Genomic DNA, 23,295 nt, shown 5'->3' on the forward strand with positions numbered 1-23,295 from the left:
GAGGGTATTGGCCTAATTCTGCTCTGCATCCGTTGTTTGGAGTTTTTCTTTGGACTGAGTATTCTTTTACAGAAATCTAAATGTAGAGTTTCGATCGGGTGTTTTTCCCAATTTAAGAAGTCAAATATTATAGAAGGACCCCACACTTCACTGCCATATAAAACAATTGGTTCAATTATAGATTTGAAAAGTTTGAGCCAGATTTGGATTGGGATGTCAATTTTATTGGATCTTTTTATGGCATAGAAAACCCTTTGATACGGTGGCCAAGAAGTGCAAATCAAATCACAATTCTGAAAACAAAATAAATTACAAACGTAAATGCAAATCTAAAAAACAAAATAACAATTCAGAAAACACAACAACAATTCTGAAAACATTATAACAATAAGAAAACACGATGACAAATCCGAAAACACAACAACAAATCAGACAAACCGGAAGAGGTAGGTATAGTTTGAGACCGCGCCATTGGTTTGGGAATAGATTACTTTGTGTTATGTATTCTACTTTTTGCAAATAGTGGCAATTATCTGCACCTCAGTATTGTAGTAAAAAAAAAAAAAACAGTATGAAATAATAACGTACTGAGTATAAATTATAATTTTTATTCAAATTATTAAATGGATGCCACCTTATTGGTACAATAAAGCCCTCCCTAAACCTACCCGATACTGTATTTTCAATTTTTGGATTATTTCCCTAATTTGTATTAAAAATAAATGCCTTTCCGATGCGATACGAGATTTGAAAAGTCGATTGCGTCTAAAAACACGATGACACGAGCTCTATCATCTGCACTTGAGCTGATGCTTTAGTTGACTCTACTGTTCTTCTTCTGGTTCTTCCTGTACACCTTGATTGACAGATGTCTCGTCCAATCAGCGATGAGTAATCTATTCCCAAACCAATGGCGCGGTCTCAAACTATACTTACCTCTTCCGGTTTGTCTGATTTGTTGTTGTGTTTTCTGAATTATTTAGTTTTTTAGATTTGCATTTGTAATTTGTTAGTTTGTTTTCAGAATTTTGATTTGCTTTGCACTTCCAGGCCACCATACTTTGAGCTTTCTCTTTGAGTTCATTCACAGCCAAAGCAAAGTTACCGGTTGGGGTTATTTTCAGGCCGAGGTAAGAGTATGTTTTTGTGGTTTCAATGGTTCTGTGTGATAGTGTGAATGTGTGTGTTGGTCCCTGAGATCTGGAGCGTTTCTGGAACATCATTACTCTAGTTTTTTGGAGGTTGACCGTCAGGGCCCAGGTCTGACAGTAATCCTCCAGCAGATTCAGGCTGTCCTGAAGCCCCTCTGCAGTGGGCGACAGGAGGACCAGGTCATCTGCGTAGAGAAGACACTTTATCTCTGTGTGGTGTAGAGTGAGACCTTGAAAGGGGGCGTGTTCTAATATGATACAATCTCTAGCGCCCTCTTGCTGCAGGAAATCTAATCATTTTTTCTACTTTTTAAAGGTAATTTGCATCATCAAATGACACACTGAAACAACACTGAAAAACTGTCCGACAGTAAAGAGAGAAACTCTATATAGATGTGTAAAATATCCCAGTGTATAATTCTAAACCATTTTCATATTTCTGGTTATAGGATGGGGGAAAAGAACAGCCGACAAACGAGATTCCCACCTTTCTGTGCAGATTCTGAGATTATCTGAGAAATGTGTCAAATTCTGATTATAAACTGACTGCAGCGTTTGTACTGTCTAAACCAATAAAGTAGAGAAAGTTTGATATTAGTGTCCCTGCAGCACAAGAGCAGTCATCAGTAACACAGGTATATCTGTAGCAATAGCCAACAATACATTGTATGGTACACATTTCTGATTAGTAATATGCATTGCTAAGAACTTCATTTGAACAACTTTAAAGGAGATTTTCTCAATATTTAGATTTTTTTGCTCCCTCAGATTCCAGATTTTCTAATAGTTGTATCTCAGACAAATATTGTCCTATCATAACAAACCATACATCAATGGAAAGATGATGTGTATATCTCAAGTTTAAAAAATATTGACCCTTATGAGTGGTTTTGTGCTCCAGGGTCAAATATCAGAAAACATCTGTGAATCATTTCATTAACAGGACACCTATTTTTGTTTTTTTAAGAACACCATGCGGTTTCATGCATTCTGGTGTGAATAACGATCAGGTGCTTAACTCTCTCTTCTCTTGTTTCTCGTGATGCCAGCTACGGCTTCGTTCACTCACTGCACACAAGCACTTACTACACACTATTTATCAAATTTATTTTCTCTACAAATCAAGACAGTAGTTCAAAATTCTCATACAGACAGGAAGAGAAAATGAGAGAAGAGTTTTCCTGATGAAATCTCATTTAAATAAAGTAAAAAAGGAGGTTTACATTTTCATACAACATCTCTCCATCACAGATAACAGAAGCATGCTAGAGCAGGGCATCATGGGACAGTTTCAGACACAAATCATCATCATCATCATCATCATCACAGATGGACTGAGCTAGATTTGAACAGAAGCCATGAAGATCAGAGGCGACAACAAAACATATGTTCAATGAGAAGAAACCCACTGCAATGAAAATGTCCCTCCGGCCACGTTTCTGAACACAAGAGAACTGAACAGAGATATCAGCGAATATCACAACTCATCCACTAATCAAAAGCGTTCTGGATGGAAGAAATTATTTACAGCATTCCCTCGAGTTAGATGAAGGAGGAGTGGAGATGTGTGCTGTTAGTGGTTTGGGACAAAAGCAGCAACGCATTCAAGACTCCATGCCTGCAAACCAGAACATTAACGGCAGGAGATTCTGTGACAGCCTAAAATCTCTTATTATTTATGCCAAAAACAATCTCTGCCATCAGGTTCAGTGTCTAAAAAGAGAAATGGAGCTGTAATGAGAAAAGCCCAGCAATCCAGCAGAGCACAGTATATACATGCAGCAGTGCGTGACTGTGACGGACCAGAATACATACCAAATCATTCATTATATTCAAATCAACATTTATATCACACACATCTAAATAGAAGCACATCGTTTTTAAATAATCTTAATAAAAATCTGTTAAAAAAAAAAAAAAAAAAGTATAAAAAGAGAGGAACAGAAAACCCTGCGCAAGCACACAAGTGCAATCCGTGGGTCTCAGTCGGATCCGCTCTGGCTGATGAAGTAACCTGCGCTCCGGCGTCTCTGCAGCGGCTGCGGCCGGCTGCGCAGGGAGCTGTGGTTGCCGTGGTGATGGTGAGGGGGCGGGGCAGGGGGTGGGTCTCTGAGGGAGGGCGGGACCACAGAGGACTTGATTGGGATGATCCGGGTGTCCATCACCTCACAGTCCACCTGCATCATCATCTCATAGCCGCCCTGAGAAGAGTTATACACCGAATCTACACACACACACACACACACACACACACACACACGTCATTCCAAACAACACTCAACTAGAGCTGCATCATGATTTCTGCATCCCTTGATTTCTTAAGCCTAATTATCTGTCCACTGGATATTAATCCTGGAAACGTTTCATTATCTTGCATTGGTAACGAGTTCAGATGTCAAGAGTTTAAATCCCTCAATCAGAACTTTTTCCATAAATCAATGCATGTTCTGCCCAGTGATAACTGATCTCTCCAACCTGGCAACCGTGTGCATGTGATTTCTGTGCATTGTGGAAAACACGTCAAACATGTGAATGTGCGTTTGGCGATCTCTGCTCAAATAACAGCGTTACACAGCCAGTCCGTTTGCTTTCACAGACGTTTGTGCTGTTTACCACGCAAAAAATTCAATGACAATATTTGTGATTAATAAACTTGATCATATTTTTTTTAGGAAAATAATCAAGATCAAGGCCCCTATCTTAACGATCTAAGCATGGTCCAAAAGGGTTGTCCTTATTCTCTTAATGAGTAAAGGGTGTATTTTGGGCGTAATGTGCAATAAATTAATCAGAGTCATCTCCCATTTCCTTTAAGAGCAAGTTGTGCTCGCACCACGGCGGATTCGCTATTTACACAGTGAATTTGCAAAAGCAAAAACTGAACACTTCTCTAGCAAGGAAACCATCTACAGGACAAGCCGGATTCCACCAAAACCTCCTGAGGTGAAGCAGGCGTGGGCGTACACAATAATAATCTTTTATATTGCAATCCTTTCATTTTTAATATCTGGCATGTTTGTGTGCTGCTGCGCGTGTGATAAGCAGAGTGTGCACCCGCCTATAAGCACATATTACCAACATGCCCTTTAAATAACAAAACATACTGAGCCACTGACTTTAGACCAGGTTTCAGTTGGTCAATGGTGCAATCGTTCTCAGTTGCCTCAAAATAATAGCATGCCAACAATGCACCTGAACACACCTGGTTTTCAGAGCAGCTCGCGCATGAGCGAACAAATGCATTTGCTACAGTTGAGATCAAAAGTTTACATCCCCTTTCAGAATCAGCAAAATGTAAAAAAAAAAAAAAAACAACTCATTAAGAGCTGAGGGGTAAAAACTTTTGAACAGAATGGTGCTGCGTACATTTTTCATATTTTGCCTAAATATCTTTTTTTTTTTTCATTTAATACTGCCCTTCAGAAGGTACAGAAGGTGCATGCTTCCCACAAGACAAAATAAGTTACATTTACCCTGATCTCCAAATTCAAAACGTTTTCACCCCCTGGCTCTTAATGCATGCTTTTTCCTTCTGGAGCATCAGTGAGTGTTTGAATCTTCTGTAATAGCTGCATATGAGTCCCTCAGTTGTCCTCAGTGTGGAAAGATGGATCTTAAAATCATACAGTCATAGTTGGAAAGGGTCCAAATACACAAAAATGCTGGAAAACCAAAGAATTTGTGGGAGCTGAAGGATTTTTCTGAAGAACAGCAGGCAGTTTAACTGTTCAGGACAAACAAGGCACTCATGAACAACTATCACTAAACAAAAGAAACACAGCTGTGGATCATTCAGGGAACAACAGTGTTAAGAATCAAGGGGGTGTAAACTTTTGAACTTTTATTTTCCCTTGTGGACTATGTAAACATCTCTAGTCAGTACTAAATAAACAATAACATGCATTTTGTATGATCCCTCTTATTTTGGTAAAATAATGAACATTTTAAACATTCTGAAAGGGGGGTGTAAACTTTTGACCTCAACTGTAATTTAAACAACGTGGCGCAGGATGTGAAAATGATAACTGCGTCGAGCTGAAACTAGCACAGAAAACACTTGCGCTGTGTTAAACTCACCGTTGATGGCCATGGCAGGCATGACCAGAGACATCTTGGGCCGAGTGGTTTTATTGTGGCTGATGGCCGGTAACAGCAGGTGATCCTGCAGGAGTCAGGGATGAGAGTGAGTGAGTGTGAGAGACAGACGAGTGCGCTCTTTCTGTCCTAATCCTGCTCTCTTACCCGTCTGAATGACACCACATAGAAAGTGTCCTCGCGCCGGTCGATGGCGTCCAGAAAGTCGCTGTAGCTGATCTCTGGCCCGGGCAGCACCTGCAGCTGACTGCCAGGACAAACCAGGCACATGTTTCGTGAACATTTTAATGAAATAAAACATTTGCAGCACTTGTTTTACTCCGAGGCTCTGTGGTTACCTTTCGATGGAGCGATGAGCCTGAATTGGGAGGTACCTGGAGAAGTTCGTCTTTCTGTGCTGAGCTTTCTGCTGATGAGAGGGAAAGAACACGTATAAACTAATGATTAATCGCATCCAAAATAAAAGTTTTTGTTTATATAATGTGTGTACTGTGTATATTTATTGTGTGTATATAAAGACACACACATGCAAGTATATATATTTACATGCATATATGTATTCATATAATTTACATTATTTAGAAGTATATTTAATATATAAACATCACATTTTTATATAATATAAATGCATGTGTGTGTGTATTTATATATACAAAATAAATATACACAGTACACACACACATATTATGTAAACAAAAGTTTTTATTTTGAATGTGATTAATCACGATTAATAGTTTGACAGGACTTGTATAAACAAAGCAAATCCTGTTACACTAATGTGTCAAGATAGGGCAGCCCATCTCTGTTCTACTGCAAACGTGGAGCCATGCAACAAATGCTGCTCTACTGACTGAACAATCAGAGGGAACTGCACTGGACTGTGATGCTTTGAGAGTCTGAGAAAGCTTGCCGAGTCACACAGCAGCTGTGGTTTCACACCTGAGCTATTTTACTCTTCTTCACAACCTTCGCCTTTCCATCAGACTTCCGGTTGACCTGATGCCGATGAACCCATCCACGCAGCTCATCTGCCAACCTGACGCAGAAACAGAGAGAGAGTAAAGCACTCTGAACCAATCCAGTCATCTGAGGTGTGAAAGGTACAGAAGTACCAGAAGCCAAAAGTCATTAGGATATTAAGATCATGTTTCATGAAGATATTTAGTACATTTCCTACCGTAAATCTATCAAAACTTCATTTTTGATTAGTAATATGCATTGCTAAGAGCTTCATTTGAACAACTTTAAAGGTGATTTTCTCAATATTTAGATTTTTTTGCTCCCTCAGATTCCAGATTTTCTAATAGTTGTATCTCAGACAAATATTGTCCTATCATAACAAACCATACATCAATGGAAAGATGATTTATTATCAAAATCAAAATGCTTATGGCTGGTTTTGTGGTCCAGGGTCACATGAGAATGGTAAACTCAGACAAATGTGTCCTAAGCTTTCACTGGCAGTCTTTAAAATTGATCAGATGATTGATTTACTGTAGTTAAATGCAACAACAGTAGATGATGAAAACGAGATGAGATGGACTGAGATAAAGGGCTATAATGCTGGTGTATTTGTTCAGGACACACTGACCTGACGGACTCGGAGCGGTTGAACTGTCTGCAGTCAGAGAAGTATCGGTCTATGTCCTCCAGAAGCAGGTCTTTGACGTCGCTGAACACTCCGCTCTGATTTCTGAAGAACAAACGCAGGCTCACACACACTGATGAGGTCTGAGTGTGTGTGTGTGATTCTGGACAGTCGTCTCACCTGAACTGATACGAGACCGCAGCCTTCTTGTCCAGCTCTGCTTTGCTCCAGCGCTCTTCTTCCTCTCGGTCCGTCTGTCTCTCGCTCGCTCGTCTCCGGCTCAGCTCCTGAGACTTCTCAAACTCCAGCAGGCGTCTTCCTGTCAGCGGAGCAGCCGCTTCCTTCAGCCCAGCCTCCAGCGTCCTGTCTCTGAAACTGCAGGAGAGAGCCTCAGAATGACTCTTCGTGGCAGTCTTACAAAACTAAATACACCTCTCACACACAGTTTGTGCATTTGATTTGGCTTCCTGAACAATTCCAACAACAATTCTTTTAGAAAAAAAGGTAAATATTGAGAAAATCTCCTTTAAAGTTGTTCAATGAAGTTCTTAGCAATGCATATTACTAATCAAAAATTAGGTTTTGATATATTTACAGTAGGAAATTTACTAAATATCTTCATGGAACATGCTCTTAATATCCTCATGATTTTTGGCATAAAAGAAAAATCAATTATTTTGAGCCATACAATGTATTGTTGGTTATTGCTACAGATATACCCAGCGACTTCAGACTGGTTTTGTGCTCCAGGGTCACAGATATGCATGTATATAAAAATACATCTCTCTCACACACATACACGTATATACAGTACATGTGTGACATGAGACATCTCATTCTGGAGTCTGCATCAAATAAAGTTTTTAAAAGTGATTTTATAAACACAAAAAAGCATATTATATATGTTTCAAACAACCTTTGTGGAAAAAATATAAAAATGGAGGCAGTTGAGTCACGTCACTTTCACTTTCAAAATACGGTGAAATAATGTTCCGTCGTCATTCAGCGTAAAAATGAAACATGTTAACTAAGTTTTATTAGATTTTAAATAATCTTGCTGAAAAATGGGTAAAACCTAGTGGTTTAAAGGATAGTGGCAAACGCAGTGTTTGGGAGCTGCACTTGTGACGAGATGTTATTTAATGATTATTGTTTTCTAAATATATAATAGAACAAGATGTTTTGGTATATGAAATATTGTTACACTGAATAACATGTTAGTGGGTGTCTTCTGTAAATCATGCTTGTGACCTCTTCTGCCGGTTTAATAAACCACGGGGTTCGGATGCTTTCGCTTTAGAATCCGTTTATCTTGTTGTCATGTTTTACAAGAAAAGATCATTTGTTTGCTTGTGCACCTTTCAATTTTAAGACTAAAGCAAAAGATGGATTCATTGTTATTCTTAATTAAAAATATAAAAAATTATATAACGTTTATGAACAAACACGAGCAAGATGAGGCATGGCATACACAACATGCTGTATTATATACAGACTAATCAATTACAGAAATTACAAATAAATAAAACAAAACTCCTCCATAGCGTAACGTGAGGTGAACAGCAAAGATAACAAGCTTTTGAAAATGAAAACAAAAAGAAAAGTAAAACTAAACTTGCTGTTGGTGATAATACCAATAATACCAACATGTTCACCTTCTCTGGTTTAAGAAGCGGCCTTTAACTTTACTTTAGCTTGAAAAACTAATTCTCCCTCCACCATTGTTTCTTCAATATTTGCATGATTTTTGCGGCAGCAAGTATAAACCGCTCTACACCTGAAGCGCCTCTCTCCACGTGATCAGGGAACTCTGACTCTGCTACAGTGTGCTGCGGCTCTGCAGCGATCGCTGTATGGAGCAGAGCACACCACACACTCGCACAAATGCCACCACAGCTAATTTTAACTCACGCATTCTCAAAAAATGCATGCAAATGCAATCATTTTGGTCAAAGTCTAGAGTCTAGAGAGAGGTTGGTGCGTTTAATAAGGGTCAGGGCCAGACTCCCACAGAACTTTTTTCATTACAAAGAACAGATTGAAGAGTGATTCGAACTGGATCTATACTGCACTGTGTGTTTGTTGTCTGAAAACACTGTCGGAGTTGTTTATTCTGATGTTCCACCTGCACTGGCACAAGAACCAAAAACAAAGAAGACCTGATGACCCACTTCCAGTTTCAGCAGCGTGTTGGAGTGTGTGCTGGTTTACCTGACGGGGCCGAAGGTGATGAAGAGGAACAGAGCCATCACACAGAGCGCTCCCTTGTTGCTGCCGGACTCAGCGGCCTGTTTGGCACACCACACAATTAGACACCGCATGAAAACCCCTGAGAACGTGAAGTGTTGCTGTGCAGGATAAGCGCCTGACCTCTCTCCCGGCGAGCCGCAGCCGCAGCGCTTGGTTCTCCTTGCGCAGACGCTCGTTCTCCTGCTGCGCCTCCCGCAGCTGTGCCTCCAGGTTCTGCAGGTACTCCTTCTTCTTCTTGCGGCTCTGGCAGGCCGATTCCCGGTTCTTGATCATGCGCTGCTGCCTCTTCAAAACCTTCACCTGAGGACCAGACAAGTGCATTCCCTGAAATTCTCCCTGACCATCTGTTTCTGATCAATCAACTAAATATGTGCATCACAAATGAAAGGGTTGTTTGTGACCTGTGCTGGCAAAATGTAAAAAATGAGTTTTTTTTTTTTCACATTAAAATACCTTTAAAACGATATGTGATTTGTTGGAATCAGATAAACAAAAAATGACTGAGCTACAGGCGTTTGACAGCGATAGAGTCAGCAGAGTTGATTGTGAGAAAAATGTTAAAAGTTCAAGTTTTCTGTAGATTCCAAAGCAAAATCAAGCAATGTTGCATATTTTCAATGTTGCAATTCTTATTCTTAACAATAATTACTATATTATTAAATCACAATATAGGTTTTTTTTTCATCTTTGTTATTAAAAATAAGAACAAAGATGCAAAGAAACAGTAGCTTCTTTTCTTTTCTTTTCTATGTATGAACACTGAGACCGATCTATATTAAGACCTACTGTAATGCATGGCTCTTATATAATGTTACACCTCAGATTTTCCCCCAACCATTAACTAAATGTTCATGTAAAACACAACAGATTATGTTTGTGTGAATCTCACCAAGACATATTTCACAATAATGTGCTTTATAGGGAGACTGCACGTCTTATGCATGCTCTCTGCACATGTCAGTCAGCCCAATCGATTTGTTTTGGGTTTGAAAATCATATTTGACTGGTTTGGACTCGTGTCATGGAGAATTGGATATGAATATTCACTGGCTGGAATGCTGCGCTTTGCAACAATAGAACTACAGCTTGAGAAGCAGCAGCAGTCGTCCAGAAGTGAGCAGATAAAAAGGTACTCCTCTCAGAAAACATACAAATAAAGATCATTTTAGATGTTTCATTACTATTTGGAGCATTGGGATCGCTAGACGAGGGCTTAATGAACTCATGTGAAAACCGTGCGCATTCCGACTCATGTTGCCAGCACGGCTCACACTTTCTCCTCTGAACTGAAATCTTGTTGGACAGTAAGCACAGGATCTGATTGCTGAATGAAGTAACTCCACATGTTCTGCGGTCACTCACGTCGATGTCGGCGCAGCTGTTTCCGGGCAGGCTGGATGCAGGGATGATGGGTTTGCTGGGGGGCGGGGCTGAGGGGCTGGTGCAGTGAGGCATGCTGGGAGACAAAGGCTCCATTTTAACAATAGCGGGAGCAGAAGCCAGACACACGGACCGAGACAGAACCACTGCAGGAGACAGAGAGATAACATGCTGGTTATCATGGATCTACTACAGAAGCAGTGCTGACAGCTGACACCATTAACTTCATTATATTTCAGAAGTGTGACAATAACACACATATAAAAACCTATCAGCACTAAATTGCATATTTGGGCTCAGTTTTGGCCTGTTTTTCCTTCTTGAGTTGAGCTCTATAATCTCACTGCATTGTCATTACTGATGTGCGCAGGATGCAAACTTTATTTCACTCAAATATTACTGAAAGTTTAAAAAAAAAGGGATGTGAACTCAATAACTGGTTGTATTAAGCAGAACTCAAATGGAATGCGTTACAGCAGATTTCTAGCTCCCAGCATGCTTTGCTTCAGAGTCTGTAAGAAGCGTAAACATTGAAATTAAATGTTATTTTATGCGTTATTGCACAAGATTAATATAAGGGGAGATCTGTTTCGTGTTTATTGTTGTTATGTTGGGATTCAAAATGATTTCTGTTATGTATACTGAAGAATAGAGGCTTTGGTTAAAGGGGTGGTTGACTGGTTTTTCTAGGCTTGATTGTGTTTATGGGGTGCAGTCTAGCATGTGTTAATGCTTCGTTTTAATTTACATTCACATAATTGACCTTTATTCTACTCCACTCTGTGAGTTCTGTTTTTTATGAAGCCCCTCGCTCAGAAATACGTGATGGGCCAGTGTGTTGTGATTGGCTAAACCGCCTCTAGTACACATCTAAACGTCCCGCCTCTCACCTGTGAATGTGCTCTGGTTGTGTTGTAAACAATGGCGTTGTCTATATTGCTTATCACTTTGAGCCCGAATGAGCCGCAGAGGATATTAGTGAAGAGGATCCGCAGAACCTGTGCAAGCATGACTCTTACAGGACGCTTCAGAATGGGATGTTTGTCTGTTTGTTGTCTCATACTATTAGAGATAGGGCTGTGTATGGCAAGAATCTGGCGATACGATACGGATCACGATACAGGGGTTATGATACGATATATTGCGATACTGTAAGCAAGGCGATATATTGGGATATTTCTTATTTTAGAAACAGGATATATTTTTAGGAAAGCTGTCATTAAGAACACGCCACCATATGCAAACCTTAGCAATAAATAAATAAATAAAAATAGTTTAACCAGAACACACTGGGACATTCAAGTGCTTGCATGATTCTTTAGTTAAATGCATGTATAAAATGTATTTTATAAAAAGAAAAATATATATTTATAGACTCTACTTTAAAGTTTCACAGTTTAAGTTTACAATTGAGACATGCAATGTCATAAGATTTGATCTGAACAAAAAATGACATCTGCTTAATATCAATGAAAAATAAAGTGCTTGCAGGATTCCTGAAGAAAACAAAACAAGTGTAAAACAATCAAATAAATACAGATGTTGCACATATCTCAGAACCTTTCAACTTGGATTTCACAGGTTTTTCAGTTTGTGTTTATGTTCCGCGTGGAATCGCCGAGAGCTCGACGCGAGCACCGCCCCAACTGCACAAAACACCCCCGAAAGAGAGAACGCTGCAGCTGCAGGAGACTCTACCGCCCGCCGCACCTCGCGCGAAGGCTCTTCAACACGGGACGCGGCAGAACCGAGGTTACGCTCACGCCACGGTCCCGGGGCGGCCATTACCACAAAAGCATCCTCCATTACTGGCAGCGAACTATAACGCTAACATTAGTGGAGTGCCCTGATGCTAGTGTTTCCTGTCACTGTTTAAGTTCAGAGATGAAGACTAGCGGTCGGGATATGAACTCAAAACCAAACAACTGCCATGAATCTGATGTGATTTTTATTTTTTTTTAATATCGATATTCCGTTTTGGAGAAGTAGTACAGTATCGCCAAACAAAATATTGCGATACTCACGTGTATCGATATTTTCTTACACCCCTAATTAGAGACGCTGTTATTTGTAAATGCTACAGCTTTTGTTAGCTTCTAATATACGGTTTTATCCTGATTAAAGCTGTAATACAGCAGAATACATGATTGCCTTGTAGCATTGTTGTAAAGTAATTGTTTATTTTGTAACAGTAAGAAGTGCTTGCCAGCAAGCATTGCCTGCTACTAGGGCTGGGTATCGTTCAAAAATGTTCGATACCGATACCTTGAGTTCGATACCAGTTCCTGAACGATACTTTTTTCGATACCAATTTTATGAAAACAGTTTTAACAAGATTACATTATCTCAAAAAACTTTGGTTTTATTTTTTTCAGCTTGTTGACATGTATACAGACTCAAAGACTCATCTCCTGAGCCACTGCACAAAGGAACTAAATATAGCCAACACAATAAATCAGTACAAATAATTTTAATAAAGCTCAAATAGTTTTCAGTTTACACTAGTGCGTGCTCGTTTTAAAACACATCGCTCAGACACAATCATCATCTCTATTTATTCTAGGTTGTTAAAGACTTCAAGAAATTTAAAATCTTTATCCACTTTCATAAGTGGATGTTTTATTTTCTTTCACCACATGTTTTATTGTTATTAAATTCTATGTTGTAGTAGGTCTAATTATTTGAATGCATAAAAACTACTTAGTTTATTCAAATTTATTCTTAAAACAGCTTTATGAAATGTTTTCTTTTTCCTCAGAAATTCTGTGTTCTGTATCTGGTTCAAATTAAGGCATAAAACATTCATTTCATTTTTCTTTTAAATTATTGAAAATAAAAACTTATTTATTTTGGCAAACAAAATTGTACTATTAACATTAAAACATGGAAGAAATGTTGTGTGATCATTAATTAAAAAAATAAGAGTTTTAATAATTTTAATAGTAGCCTAGTAGTAGCAGTATGTACACTCTGCTGAACAATAGTAATTTATTTCTGCCGCAGTGTCTTCCAAGTTAATCCAAACTTTTATTTTGACGGGTTTCCGGAAATACCTTTACAGTTCTGTGTGTATATGATATGACGCTAGTTTTACTCAAATCAAACGGTAAAATGCTCATTAATTGACTCTCAGAGCAGTTCTGGAGCTGTTGTTCATGTGTTTATGTCCTCATTTAGTGAGACGGCAGACGCTGAAATGTCACGCGAGCGTCAGTCTGTGTTTAGTAAGCGAAACTGCGCGATATAGAGAGCAGACTGCTCCGTACGCTTTCGAATCGCTCTCGCGGATGTCAAACACCGATCAATCAGCGCCGCGTCACTTCTAGTCAAACACATGAGATTAACCCCTTAGGTATCCAAATTTGGTACCGAACGACAAGGCGTTTTTCGATACTCGGTGGTATCGAGGCAATTCGGTCAGTGCCTAAAAGGTATCGAACTCGATACCCAGCCCTACCTGCTACCATGGCAACCGCGTGCTCGTCCATGTTTAACGCTTCTCATAGCTGTGTGAAAATATCTGTCTGTCTATACACAAAGTGTAGAACTGAACACAGTTCATTGATGGAGCTGATGATCTGAATCAGGTGAGAGAGATGCAGAGCAGGGGACGCGAGGAACAGGATTAAGAACTGATGCTTTAGAACATTGATTTCAAAACTTGTGTGAATCCATTAGAATCGTTAGAAGACAGAATCGTGATTCATATATAAATTTTTTTGTGCACCCCGAGTTTTGACGGCATGGCAACAACTATTCCTCTTCTCTAAAGCAGCGCAACATGGCCCCGCCCCCTTTGTTGCATAGAGACAGAGTGCATTTAGGCCACACCCACACCGGGGGAGGGGGGCAATCCAACACTCTCCATTGACTTTGTATTGTGGGAAGCTGCCTTCGTGTCATTTCTGACTTATAACAAAAAACAGAACAATGTCTAAAAGCTGCTGTGAGACAAGGTGCCTTTTTATAAGCTGTCAACCCAAAAAACGATTGTTTTCGATTGTTGTAGATGCCGGGGTATTTCTCGTTGGGCCATTCAGTTGGGTCATTTCTCAAACAAAAGGAAGGCAAGGAAAAGTGGCACTGACATATTTAGTTTCTCAATATATCTCCTCCTCTCAGGTTCACATCGGGTGGTGAAATAATCCTTTGACATGATTAAAAATAATGAATATTTCCTGTCTCCGATTACGTTTTCCTCCAGTGGACGCAGTTCTCAGAGTACTAGAAGACGTTGTGCTCTACTTTTGAGTCCTTAAACGCTCGTTTTTTGGGTCGACAGCTTATAAAAAGGTAGTTCTGGGTTTTTTAGCTTGTTTGCTGTACACCTGGTCTCACAGCAGCTTTTAGTTATAAGTCAGAAATGACACGGAGGCAGCTTCCCACAATACAAAGTCAATGGAGAACATTGGATTTGGTGTCTAATGGCGCTTTTCCACTGCATAGTACGGCACGGTACAGTTCAGTACGGCACACCTTTGTTTAACAACCAAAAATGTCTGTTTCGTTGTCTGAGGAAGTGCAGACGTCCCTCTCTTTGATAGCCGAGGACCGGATCCAGCGAGGGCATGATGGAGCGACACGGAATTAAAACATTTTTCAGGAGTCACGGCGCAACTATAACGACACATGAAAAATCCAGCCCACTCTAAAAGCGGTACTAAACTGCAGTGGAAACGCAAGCCGAGCCGAACTGAGCCGAGCCGTGCTGTTCTGAACCAAGCTGAGCAGAGTCGTACCACGCAGTGGAAAAGTGCCATAACACCTTACCCAACGCCACACCCCCCACCCCCGGTGTGGCCGTGGTTTTCAGATTATGACACGTGTTGTCTCTGTTCCCGGGGGTGGGGTTTATGAAAATTTCTGGGTTTGTGATGTCACAAACCTGGGAAGTAACTCGTAGTTTCTACCAGCCGTTTTTGTAGGCATTACATTTTAAAAGAGAATATCTCTGTTTGCATTGAACGTTCAGCGTCGTAACTTTGCAGATATTGTTTATGCTCAAAAAGCAAAATTACACACTAACTAAAGTTAAAAAAAAAAAAGTGAATCGACCACCCTTTTAAGAAGAGGACGGACCTAAGCATGTTAAGACGATCTCTATACTACTCAGAGTAGTTTTGGTGCTTGCTAATGCAGTGATAGTCTCTTGCTTTCTAAGCTTTGAGGCAGTGGTTTCCTCCACCGAGGTGCTGGGTTTGGTGGTGTGGTGTGCTCCTCACCGGGTGCGGCGTTCTGCTCAATGGCTGGGACGGGGATGCTCTGCAGGAGGAGAGCTTTGGCCGGACTGGTGCTCTGAGCCACACACACCGGTTTGGGCTGGATCAGCGGCTTACTGCTCAGAATGCTGCTGGCCTTCAGCGTCGCTGCCGAGGAGAGCACTGAACACACACACTAAACATTAGCTGACAGAAAACATTCTCCAATCACATTCAGTGCACAATCAAAAACCAAAGGCATGGCAGACAGTCTTCAGTGAATGACGACTTTTGGTCTGTTCTTCATCTGGACACTGAATCTGAAGAATCTGAATAGAGGTCAAGCTCCTATAAGACACTTTTATGAGTCTGACAGGCCCTGGTCACACATATACTGGAAATAATCAGATAAGAGATTCATCAAATGCTTTCAGTATTTTAATTTGCATAATGTTTATTTCCTGCTGTGTTTGCTCTTGCAGAACATTCAAATGAATATGAGAGAACACGTCAGTCTAGAGGAACAGGAACAGAACTCACAGTTACAGTGACAGCAAGAGTCATGTTACTCAGAACAGTGTCTTACACCAGAGAGAGTCACCTAGCCTGTTTGCTCACTTGAAACCAGCAGCAGCCAGTGTGTGTGTGTGTGTGTGAGAAGACCTGTGGTCTGTGTGTGGAGGCTGCTGTGTGAGTGTGTGTGTGAGAGAGTGAGAGAGCACACCTGTGGCCTGTGTGTTGAGGCTGCTGAGTGTGTGTGTGAGAGAGAGAGAGAGAGAGAGAGAGAGAGAGAGAGAGAGAGAGAGAGAGAGAGAGAGAACACCTATGGTCCGTGTGTCGAGGCTGCTGTGTGAGTGTGTGAGGGAGGGAGTGAGTGAGTGAGTGAGAGAGAACACCTGTGGTCTGTGTGTCGAGGCTGCTGTGTGTGTGTGTGTGTGTGTGTGTGTGAGAGAGAGAGAGCACACCTGTGGTCTGTGTGTCGAGGCTGCTGTGTGTGTGTGTGTGTGTGTGTGTGTGAGAGATTGAGAGAGTGAGAGAGAGAGAGAGCACACCTGTGGTCTGTGTGTCGAGGCTGCTGCATGAGTGTGTGTGTGTGAGAGAGAGAGAGAGCACACCTGTGGTCTGTGTGTTGAGGCTGCTGAGTGTGTGTGTGTGTGTGTGTGTGTGTGTGTGTGAGAGAGAGAGAGAGAGAGAGAGCACACCTGTGGTCTGTGTGTCGAGGCTGCTGTGTGAGTGTGTGTGTGTGTGAGGGAGTGAGTGAGTGAGTGAGAGAGAACACCTGTGGTCCGTGTGTTGAGGCTGCTGAGTGTGTGTGTGTGTGTGTGTGTGCGCGTGTGTGTTTGTGTGTGTTTGAGAGAGTGAGAGAGCACACCTGTGGTCTGTGTGTTGAGGCTGCTGAGTGTGTGTGTGTGTGAGAGAGAGAGAGAGAGAGAGAGAGAGAGAGAGAGAGAGAGAGAGAGAGAGAGAGAGAGAGAGAGAGAGAGAGAGAGAGAGAGAGAGAGAGAGAGAGAGAGAGAGAGAGAGAGAGAGAACACCTATGGTCTGTGTGTCGAGGCTGCTGTGTGAGTGTGTGAGGGAGGGAGTGAGTGAGTGAGTGAGAGAGAGAGAGAGAACACCTGTGGTCCGTGTGTTGAGGCTGCTGAGTGTGTGTGTGTGTGTGTGTGTGTGTGTGTGTGTGTGTGTGTGCGCGTGTGTGTTTGTGTGTGTTTGAGAGAGTGAGAGAGCACACCTGTGGTCTGTGTGTTGAGGCTGCTGAGTGTGTGTGTGTGTGTGTGTGTGTGTGTGTGTGTGTGTGTGTGTGTGTGAGAGAGAGAGAGAGAGAGAGAGAGAGCACACCTGTGGTCTGTGTGTCGAGGCTGCTGTGTGTGTGTGTGTGTGTGTGTGTGTGTGTGTGTGAGAGAGAGAGAGCACACCTGTGGTCTGTGTGTCGAGGCTGCTGTGTGTGTGTGTGTGTGTGTGAGAGATTGAGAGAGTGAGAGAGAGAGAGAGCACACCTGTGGTCTGTGTGTCGAGGCTGCTGCATGAGTGTGTGTGTGTGAGAGAGAGAGAGAGCACACCTGTGGTCTGTGTGTTGAGGCTGCTGAGTGTGTGTGTGTGTGTGTGTGTGTGTGTGTGTGTGAGAGAGAGAGAGAGAGAGAGCACACCTGTGGTCTGTGTGTCGAGGCTGCTGTGTGAGTGTGTGTGTGTGTGAGGGAGTGAGTGAGTGAGTGAGAGAGAGAGAACACCTGTGGTCTGTGTTTCGAGGCTGCTGAGTATGTGTGTTTGTGTGTGTGTGAGGGAGAGAGAGAGAGAGCACACCTGTGGTCTGTGTGTCGAGGCTGCTGTGTGAGTGTGTGTGTGTGTGTGTGAGAGAGAGAGAGAGAGAGAGAGAGAGAGAGAGCACACCTGTGGTCTGTGTGTCGAGGCTGCTGTGTGAGTGTGTGTGTGTGTGTGTGTGTGTGAGAGAGAGAGAGAGAGAGAGAGAGAGCACACCTGTGGTCTGTGTGTCGAGGCTGCTGTGTGAGTGTGTGTGTGTGTGTGTGTGTGTGAGAGAGAGAGAGAGAGAGAGAGAGAGAGCACACCTGTGGTCTGTGTGTCGAGGCTGCTGTGTGTGTGTGTGAGAGAGTGAGAGAGTACACCTGTGGCCTGTGTGTTGAGGCTGCTGTGTGAGTGTGTGTGAGAGAGAGAGAGAGAGCACACCTGTGGTCTGTGTGTCGAGGCTGCTGTGTGTGTGTGTGTGAGAGAGAGAGAGCACGCCTGTGGTCTGTGTGTCGAGGCTGCTGAGTATGTGTGTGTGTGAGAGAGCACACCTGTGGTCTGTGTGTCGAGGCTGCTGTGTGTGTGTGTGAGAGAGAGAGAGCACGCCTGTGGTCTGTGTGTCGAGGCTGCTGAGTATGTGTGTGTGTGAGAGAAAGCACACCTGTGGTCTGTGTGTAGAGGCTGCTGTGTGTGTGTGTGAGAGAGAGAGAGAGAGAGAGAGAGCACACCTGTGGTCTGTGTGTCGAGGCTGCTGTGTGTGTGTGTGAGAGAGTGAGAGAGTACACCTGTGGCCTGTGTGTTGAGGCTGCTGTGTGAGTGTGTGTGTGTGTGTGTGAGAGAGAGAGAGAGAGCACACCTGTGGTCTGTGTGTCGAGGCTGCTGTGTGTGTGTGTGAGAGAGAGAGAGCACGCCTGTGGTCTGTGTGTCGAGGCTGCTGAGTATGTGTGTGTGTGAGAGAGCACACCTGTGGTCTGTGTGTCGAGGCTGCTGTGTGTGTGTGTGAGAGAGAGAGAGCACGCCTGTGGTCTGTGTGTCGAGGCTGCTGAGTATGTGTGTGTGTGAGAGAGCACACCTGTGGTCTGTGTTTCGAGGCTGCTGAGTGTGTGTGGCTGTATGGTCAGAGGCTGATGTGGAGCAGTGATGCTGGCGAGGGTCACCTCCACACTGGCCAGCGGCGGCAGCACGTCTCCACACATGTACGGTGGAGTGGGCGGGTTCTCGCTCTTCACCGTCATCTGAGAATCAGCGAGAAACAGAAGTGAAGACAGGAAGAGCGAGACAAGAGTCCTAATGTTTGATCAGCTGCTCGGAGGACAGTGTGAGGAAACTACACTAACGACAGTCAGTGTTTAACTACCGGAAATACTTCATTTACTTGTACAATTTGAATCATAAAAGCCCCGTTTCCCAGCCTGCAGTAGAGCTGCACTGTCTGGAGTCCCAGGGACAGGCCGTACACACCTGAGGCTCAGGTAAAGATGGTATGGAGCTGTCAGAGGTCAGAGACGATGCAGGTGACGGAGGTTCAGTCTTCACCTGGAAGACTACAACACACACAGACACACACAACTTACTCATGCCTTTCACCACAGTTTCATCTGAAACAAGACTGCGGCAAAACTCACTGTCTGAAAATGAAATCATCTACAACTATTTTAATACATTACCTAGAACTCTTATGGGGGTTTGGGAATAATAATCCTGAACATATCCTATTTACAAAAAGACACTACACGGGGAAGCATGCAGACAGGGTCACTTACACATGTCCACTGGCAGAGGTTGTGTTATCGTCATTTCATGCTTCATGACTGACACTTCACCTACAAATACAGACACAACACACACAGTGAGAGACCAGGTTAGTATTTGTTATCAAACAGAGAAGCACAGCCCGGTGTACAGTAGCAGCTGTTGAGCTCTAAGCATCAGGATTCAATCATTAAACAAATGTTTGCAGAGCAGAGTCCTTCTGAAAAAAGCCAATAAACTGCACACATCTCAAACTCCCCGAGACGCCTCGTTCAGCCGCACACATTAATGAATGTGTGAGTGTCTGTGTGCACTGAGTGTGTGATATATAACCCAGATTCATGAGCATCTTCTGAAGATAAATTCCAAGAGGTTCGTAAGAATGTTGGAATTCTTGAAACAGTCTCAAGTTTTTTCTTTGGTGTTTTGAATAAAAGGGGGTTCTTGCCGAGGGCTGATAGACTCAATGACAAACACTCTGTCTGCAGAATACAGTAATGTGCAGGTGTCTCACCAGTGAGGTTGTTCTCCAGGTTCCTCCATGGTGACGTGGGGTTATCAGGGTCCAGCGTGAGGACAAGATCACTGTCCAGCTGACAGACAGACACACAGAGACACTCAGATACATATTCACACTTCTGAGCATCATAACGGGTCTTCATCACTTCACCAGCAAACAACCACTACATTAGACTTTATCATGCGGTATTTTCAGGACAGCATTTTCTGGAGTCTGTCGCTAATGGCAATAAAATATCACAGCTGTTCAACTATTTATTCATTTGAAGTGATGCACGTACACTTGATCATTCCCTCAGTGAAGCCGAGTGAGGAATAAAGGTCCTTGCGCACTGAGTCCGAAATTTTCATATGCTTTTTTTTCTTTTCCGTATTCGTCATCCTTTCCTATGAAAATGCTTGTTACGGACACGAAAACACAGAAAATCGAACCTGATCTAAAAAAATTTTATGACGGATGAAAGTTTCGGAAGCAGTGTGTAAACCTGATTGACACAACGTGCAGCCGTGTTTATGTTTTAACGTGCAAAAAATTGGGACTCTGTGTGCAATGACCTTAAGGCTTTCAGCTTCTCTGTGTCTCTCTGAGAGAACAGATCAGGAGCTGTGAGGACCAACACTTACAGCCTAGTCTGTGATGATGGGTAATAACTGATAACACAGCCGCTAACAGCCGGACTGCTTCAAACTCAGACGTCACACACTTATTCATTCACAGCAGTGTGTGTGTGTGTGTGTGTGTTGAGTTATGAACGTACCGATGTTTCATATTTCAGCTCTCCGGTGAAATCCTCCTCCATATCCTCACACTGATACAGACAGGCATCTGACAGACACAGAGACAGATTGTGTAAATATAATAAGAAGGAAACATGATGCTTCGAGAGACAGAGGGAGTCTGGCTCTGAAATGGATAACATTGTAGTTATAGTTTTCTGGGAAACATCTTACAAGTATTTTATGGAGCTTTTGAGGGGCAAAGCCACATGGAAAAAATATAATCTTTAAACAAAATGAGAAAAATGTACACATCCTAATCAAAAGTTTACACCCCCTGCTCTTAATGCATGGAGTATGAACATTTGCGCATTTTTGTAGTAGCTGCGTTCAAGTTCCTCAGTGTGTAAAGAGTCGCCGGATCTCAAAGTCATACAGTCACTGCTGGAAAGGGTTCAGATATGCAGAAGATGCTGGAAAGATTTTCCTGAAGAACAGCAAGCCAGACACAACTCACAAACTACTCTCACAAAACCTCAAATCGGTCACTGGTCACTTCCAGGCTATGTAGTAAATCCTGCTCTTTGTTTTGTAGACTGCACGTAAGCATCTGTTATGTGAGATGATGTAACAGGCCCAGCTCTGCTCATCTTCACCCAGTCCTGACTCAGACCTCCAGCTCCCTGTCCTCTCACAGGTCCGAGCGCATGTAACTGAAGACCTCAGGCCTCCGGCTGCTGCTGCTTCAGAGAGAAACCCATCAGGGAAATACACTTTACACATGATTACATCTGATACGCCGCTTTACTGACTCTCTTCTATACAGTTAACAACTCTAAAAGGGGGATGATTTGGGTTTAAACCAGCATCCACTCAGAACACCCTAACAACTACCTAGCAACCACACAGCACACCTAAACAAACCACATAGCAACGCCCTGGCAACCGCCCACAAACCCCGAGACCAGCAGCAGAGCTAAATCTACAGCTAGTAATGTAATGCACACATCCTTATAGTGAGGAACCATCAAGGAATTCATATTTTCACATAATTACATTTGATACTTCCTTACTTATATTACTTATCACCAACTGTTTATTTTTAACGTCTTAAAGGTTTATTATTTGAAATGTTTGAAATCAAGATATAAACGAGGGAATTGTACTGAGACAGCTGCTGAGGGGAGCACTAGCATTAGCACTAGCCGGATCCGGAGTGACTCCGGAGTCTCTTCCTCGGATGCACAGCGGACTATCAGCCGTCCACCGAGCCGTTAGCGTTACTCACCCCAGTCCGCGCTGGTCAGCAGGTTATCGGCGCAGAAGCGACTGTCCAGCTCAGACAGCAGCAGCTCCGCGGTCATCATCTCTCTCTCTCTCTCTCACACACACACACACACACTCACACTCACACTCACACTCACTCACTCACTCACTCACTCACTCACTCACTCTCTCTCTCTCTCTCTCTCTCTCTCTCAGAGGGAAATCACACAGGATGCGGGGCCGATTCTACCTCGAGCGGCGCGCGGTCACGTCCATCGGTTAGTGAAGCACCGAGACCGTGAAGCAGGTCACTGAATCTAACCGATCGCTTTTGTTTAACGGTTTAACTCGCCATTCTGCACCGACTGACATACACAGACAAGGAAACTCATTTCCTTAACAAGCCCCGCCTCTTTGTGTTCCTATGAGCCAATGGGAACGTAGAACAGAAGATTGGCAGGCCGGTTGGCCTATCGAAACCCAGAACGCATGCTATTGGATGACCGATGAGCCAATGGTGTGGTTTTCTCGCAGGAAGGCGGGCTGTTGTGCTGCAGAAGCCAGTAAAAACACGCTTTGGCGATTGACGGTATTATTGACCAATCACGTTATGCATAATATGGTCCATCTACACTGCGCCTCTGTTTCTCTATTATTGTTTTTCGTGCCTAATTTCTACTTTTGCACAAAGTGTAGTTCCGTCATTTACATTAGACATGACTCTGAATTCTTCAGCTGTTAGTTGAATATAAAGATGTTTTGGGAAGTTCTTGAATCTGTAGCTCTTACACAACTAGTCGGGCCATGTAAGGAAGTCACGTGGAGTCGAGCATGAGAACACTGGGCTGATTTAACACCAGATCCCCCCAAAACTGCATTCAGGGGACCCAGAAAGGATCTGAAAACCTAGCCCACTTCCTAAAGAGCTTGCATGTTACTGCAGATCATGCTGGTAGTTTATGCCATGAGAATAATTTGGAATGGTACCTCACCAGATACCTGTGCAGTTTGTCCTGCAGTGGCAGTGATGGGAAAGAAAAAAAACATATATATATAGTTTGGTTTATGCCCTAACCTAACTCAACATAGAATAAATTTACTCAGCAACCAGCATAGAGAACTGAAAGCATGTGTACCTGCT

The 23,295-nt window shown here is 42.7% G+C and overlaps 1 protein-coding gene across 2 annotated transcripts; it reads right to left on the bottom strand.

Annotated features, from left to right (window-relative positions):
- Positions 1 to 2,235: 2,235 nt before the first annotated feature.
- LOC306885350 (cyclic AMP-dependent transcription factor ATF-6 beta-like) lies at positions 2,236 to 22,552 on the bottom strand. 2 transcript variants are annotated; one of them, XM_079441802.1, is made up of 17 exons: positions 22,177 to 22,552; positions 20,930 to 20,997; positions 20,167 to 20,245; positions 19,664 to 19,723; positions 19,362 to 19,444; positions 18,973 to 19,135; positions 15,687 to 15,845; positions 10,447 to 10,610; positions 9,205 to 9,384; positions 9,046 to 9,122; positions 7,015 to 7,209; positions 6,838 to 6,939; positions 6,186 to 6,282; positions 5,585 to 5,652; positions 5,394 to 5,493; positions 5,229 to 5,313; positions 2,236 to 3,375 (listed from the first exon to the last, which is right to left on the bottom strand). In XM_079441802.1, exons 1-17 carry the CDS (start codon positions 22,253 to 22,255, stop codon positions 3,134 to 3,136), a joined length of 2,001 nt encoding a protein of 666 aa, XP_079297928.1. In that variant the 5' UTR covers positions 22,256 to 22,552; the 3' UTR covers positions 2,236 to 3,133. The 2 variants fall into 2 exon arrangements, with proteins under 2 accessions (XP_079297928.1, XP_079297927.1); XM_079441801.1 differs by having other exon boundaries at positions 5,585 to 5,655.
- Between the last annotated feature and the right edge of the window lie 743 nt (positions 22,553 to 23,295).

The sequence above is a fragment of the Barbus barbus genome (genome assembly GCF_936440315.1).
Source record: "Barbus barbus genome assembly, chromosome: 19".
NCBI classification, from domain to species: domain Eukaryota; kingdom Metazoa; phylum Chordata; class Actinopteri; order Cypriniformes; family Cyprinidae; genus Barbus; species Barbus barbus.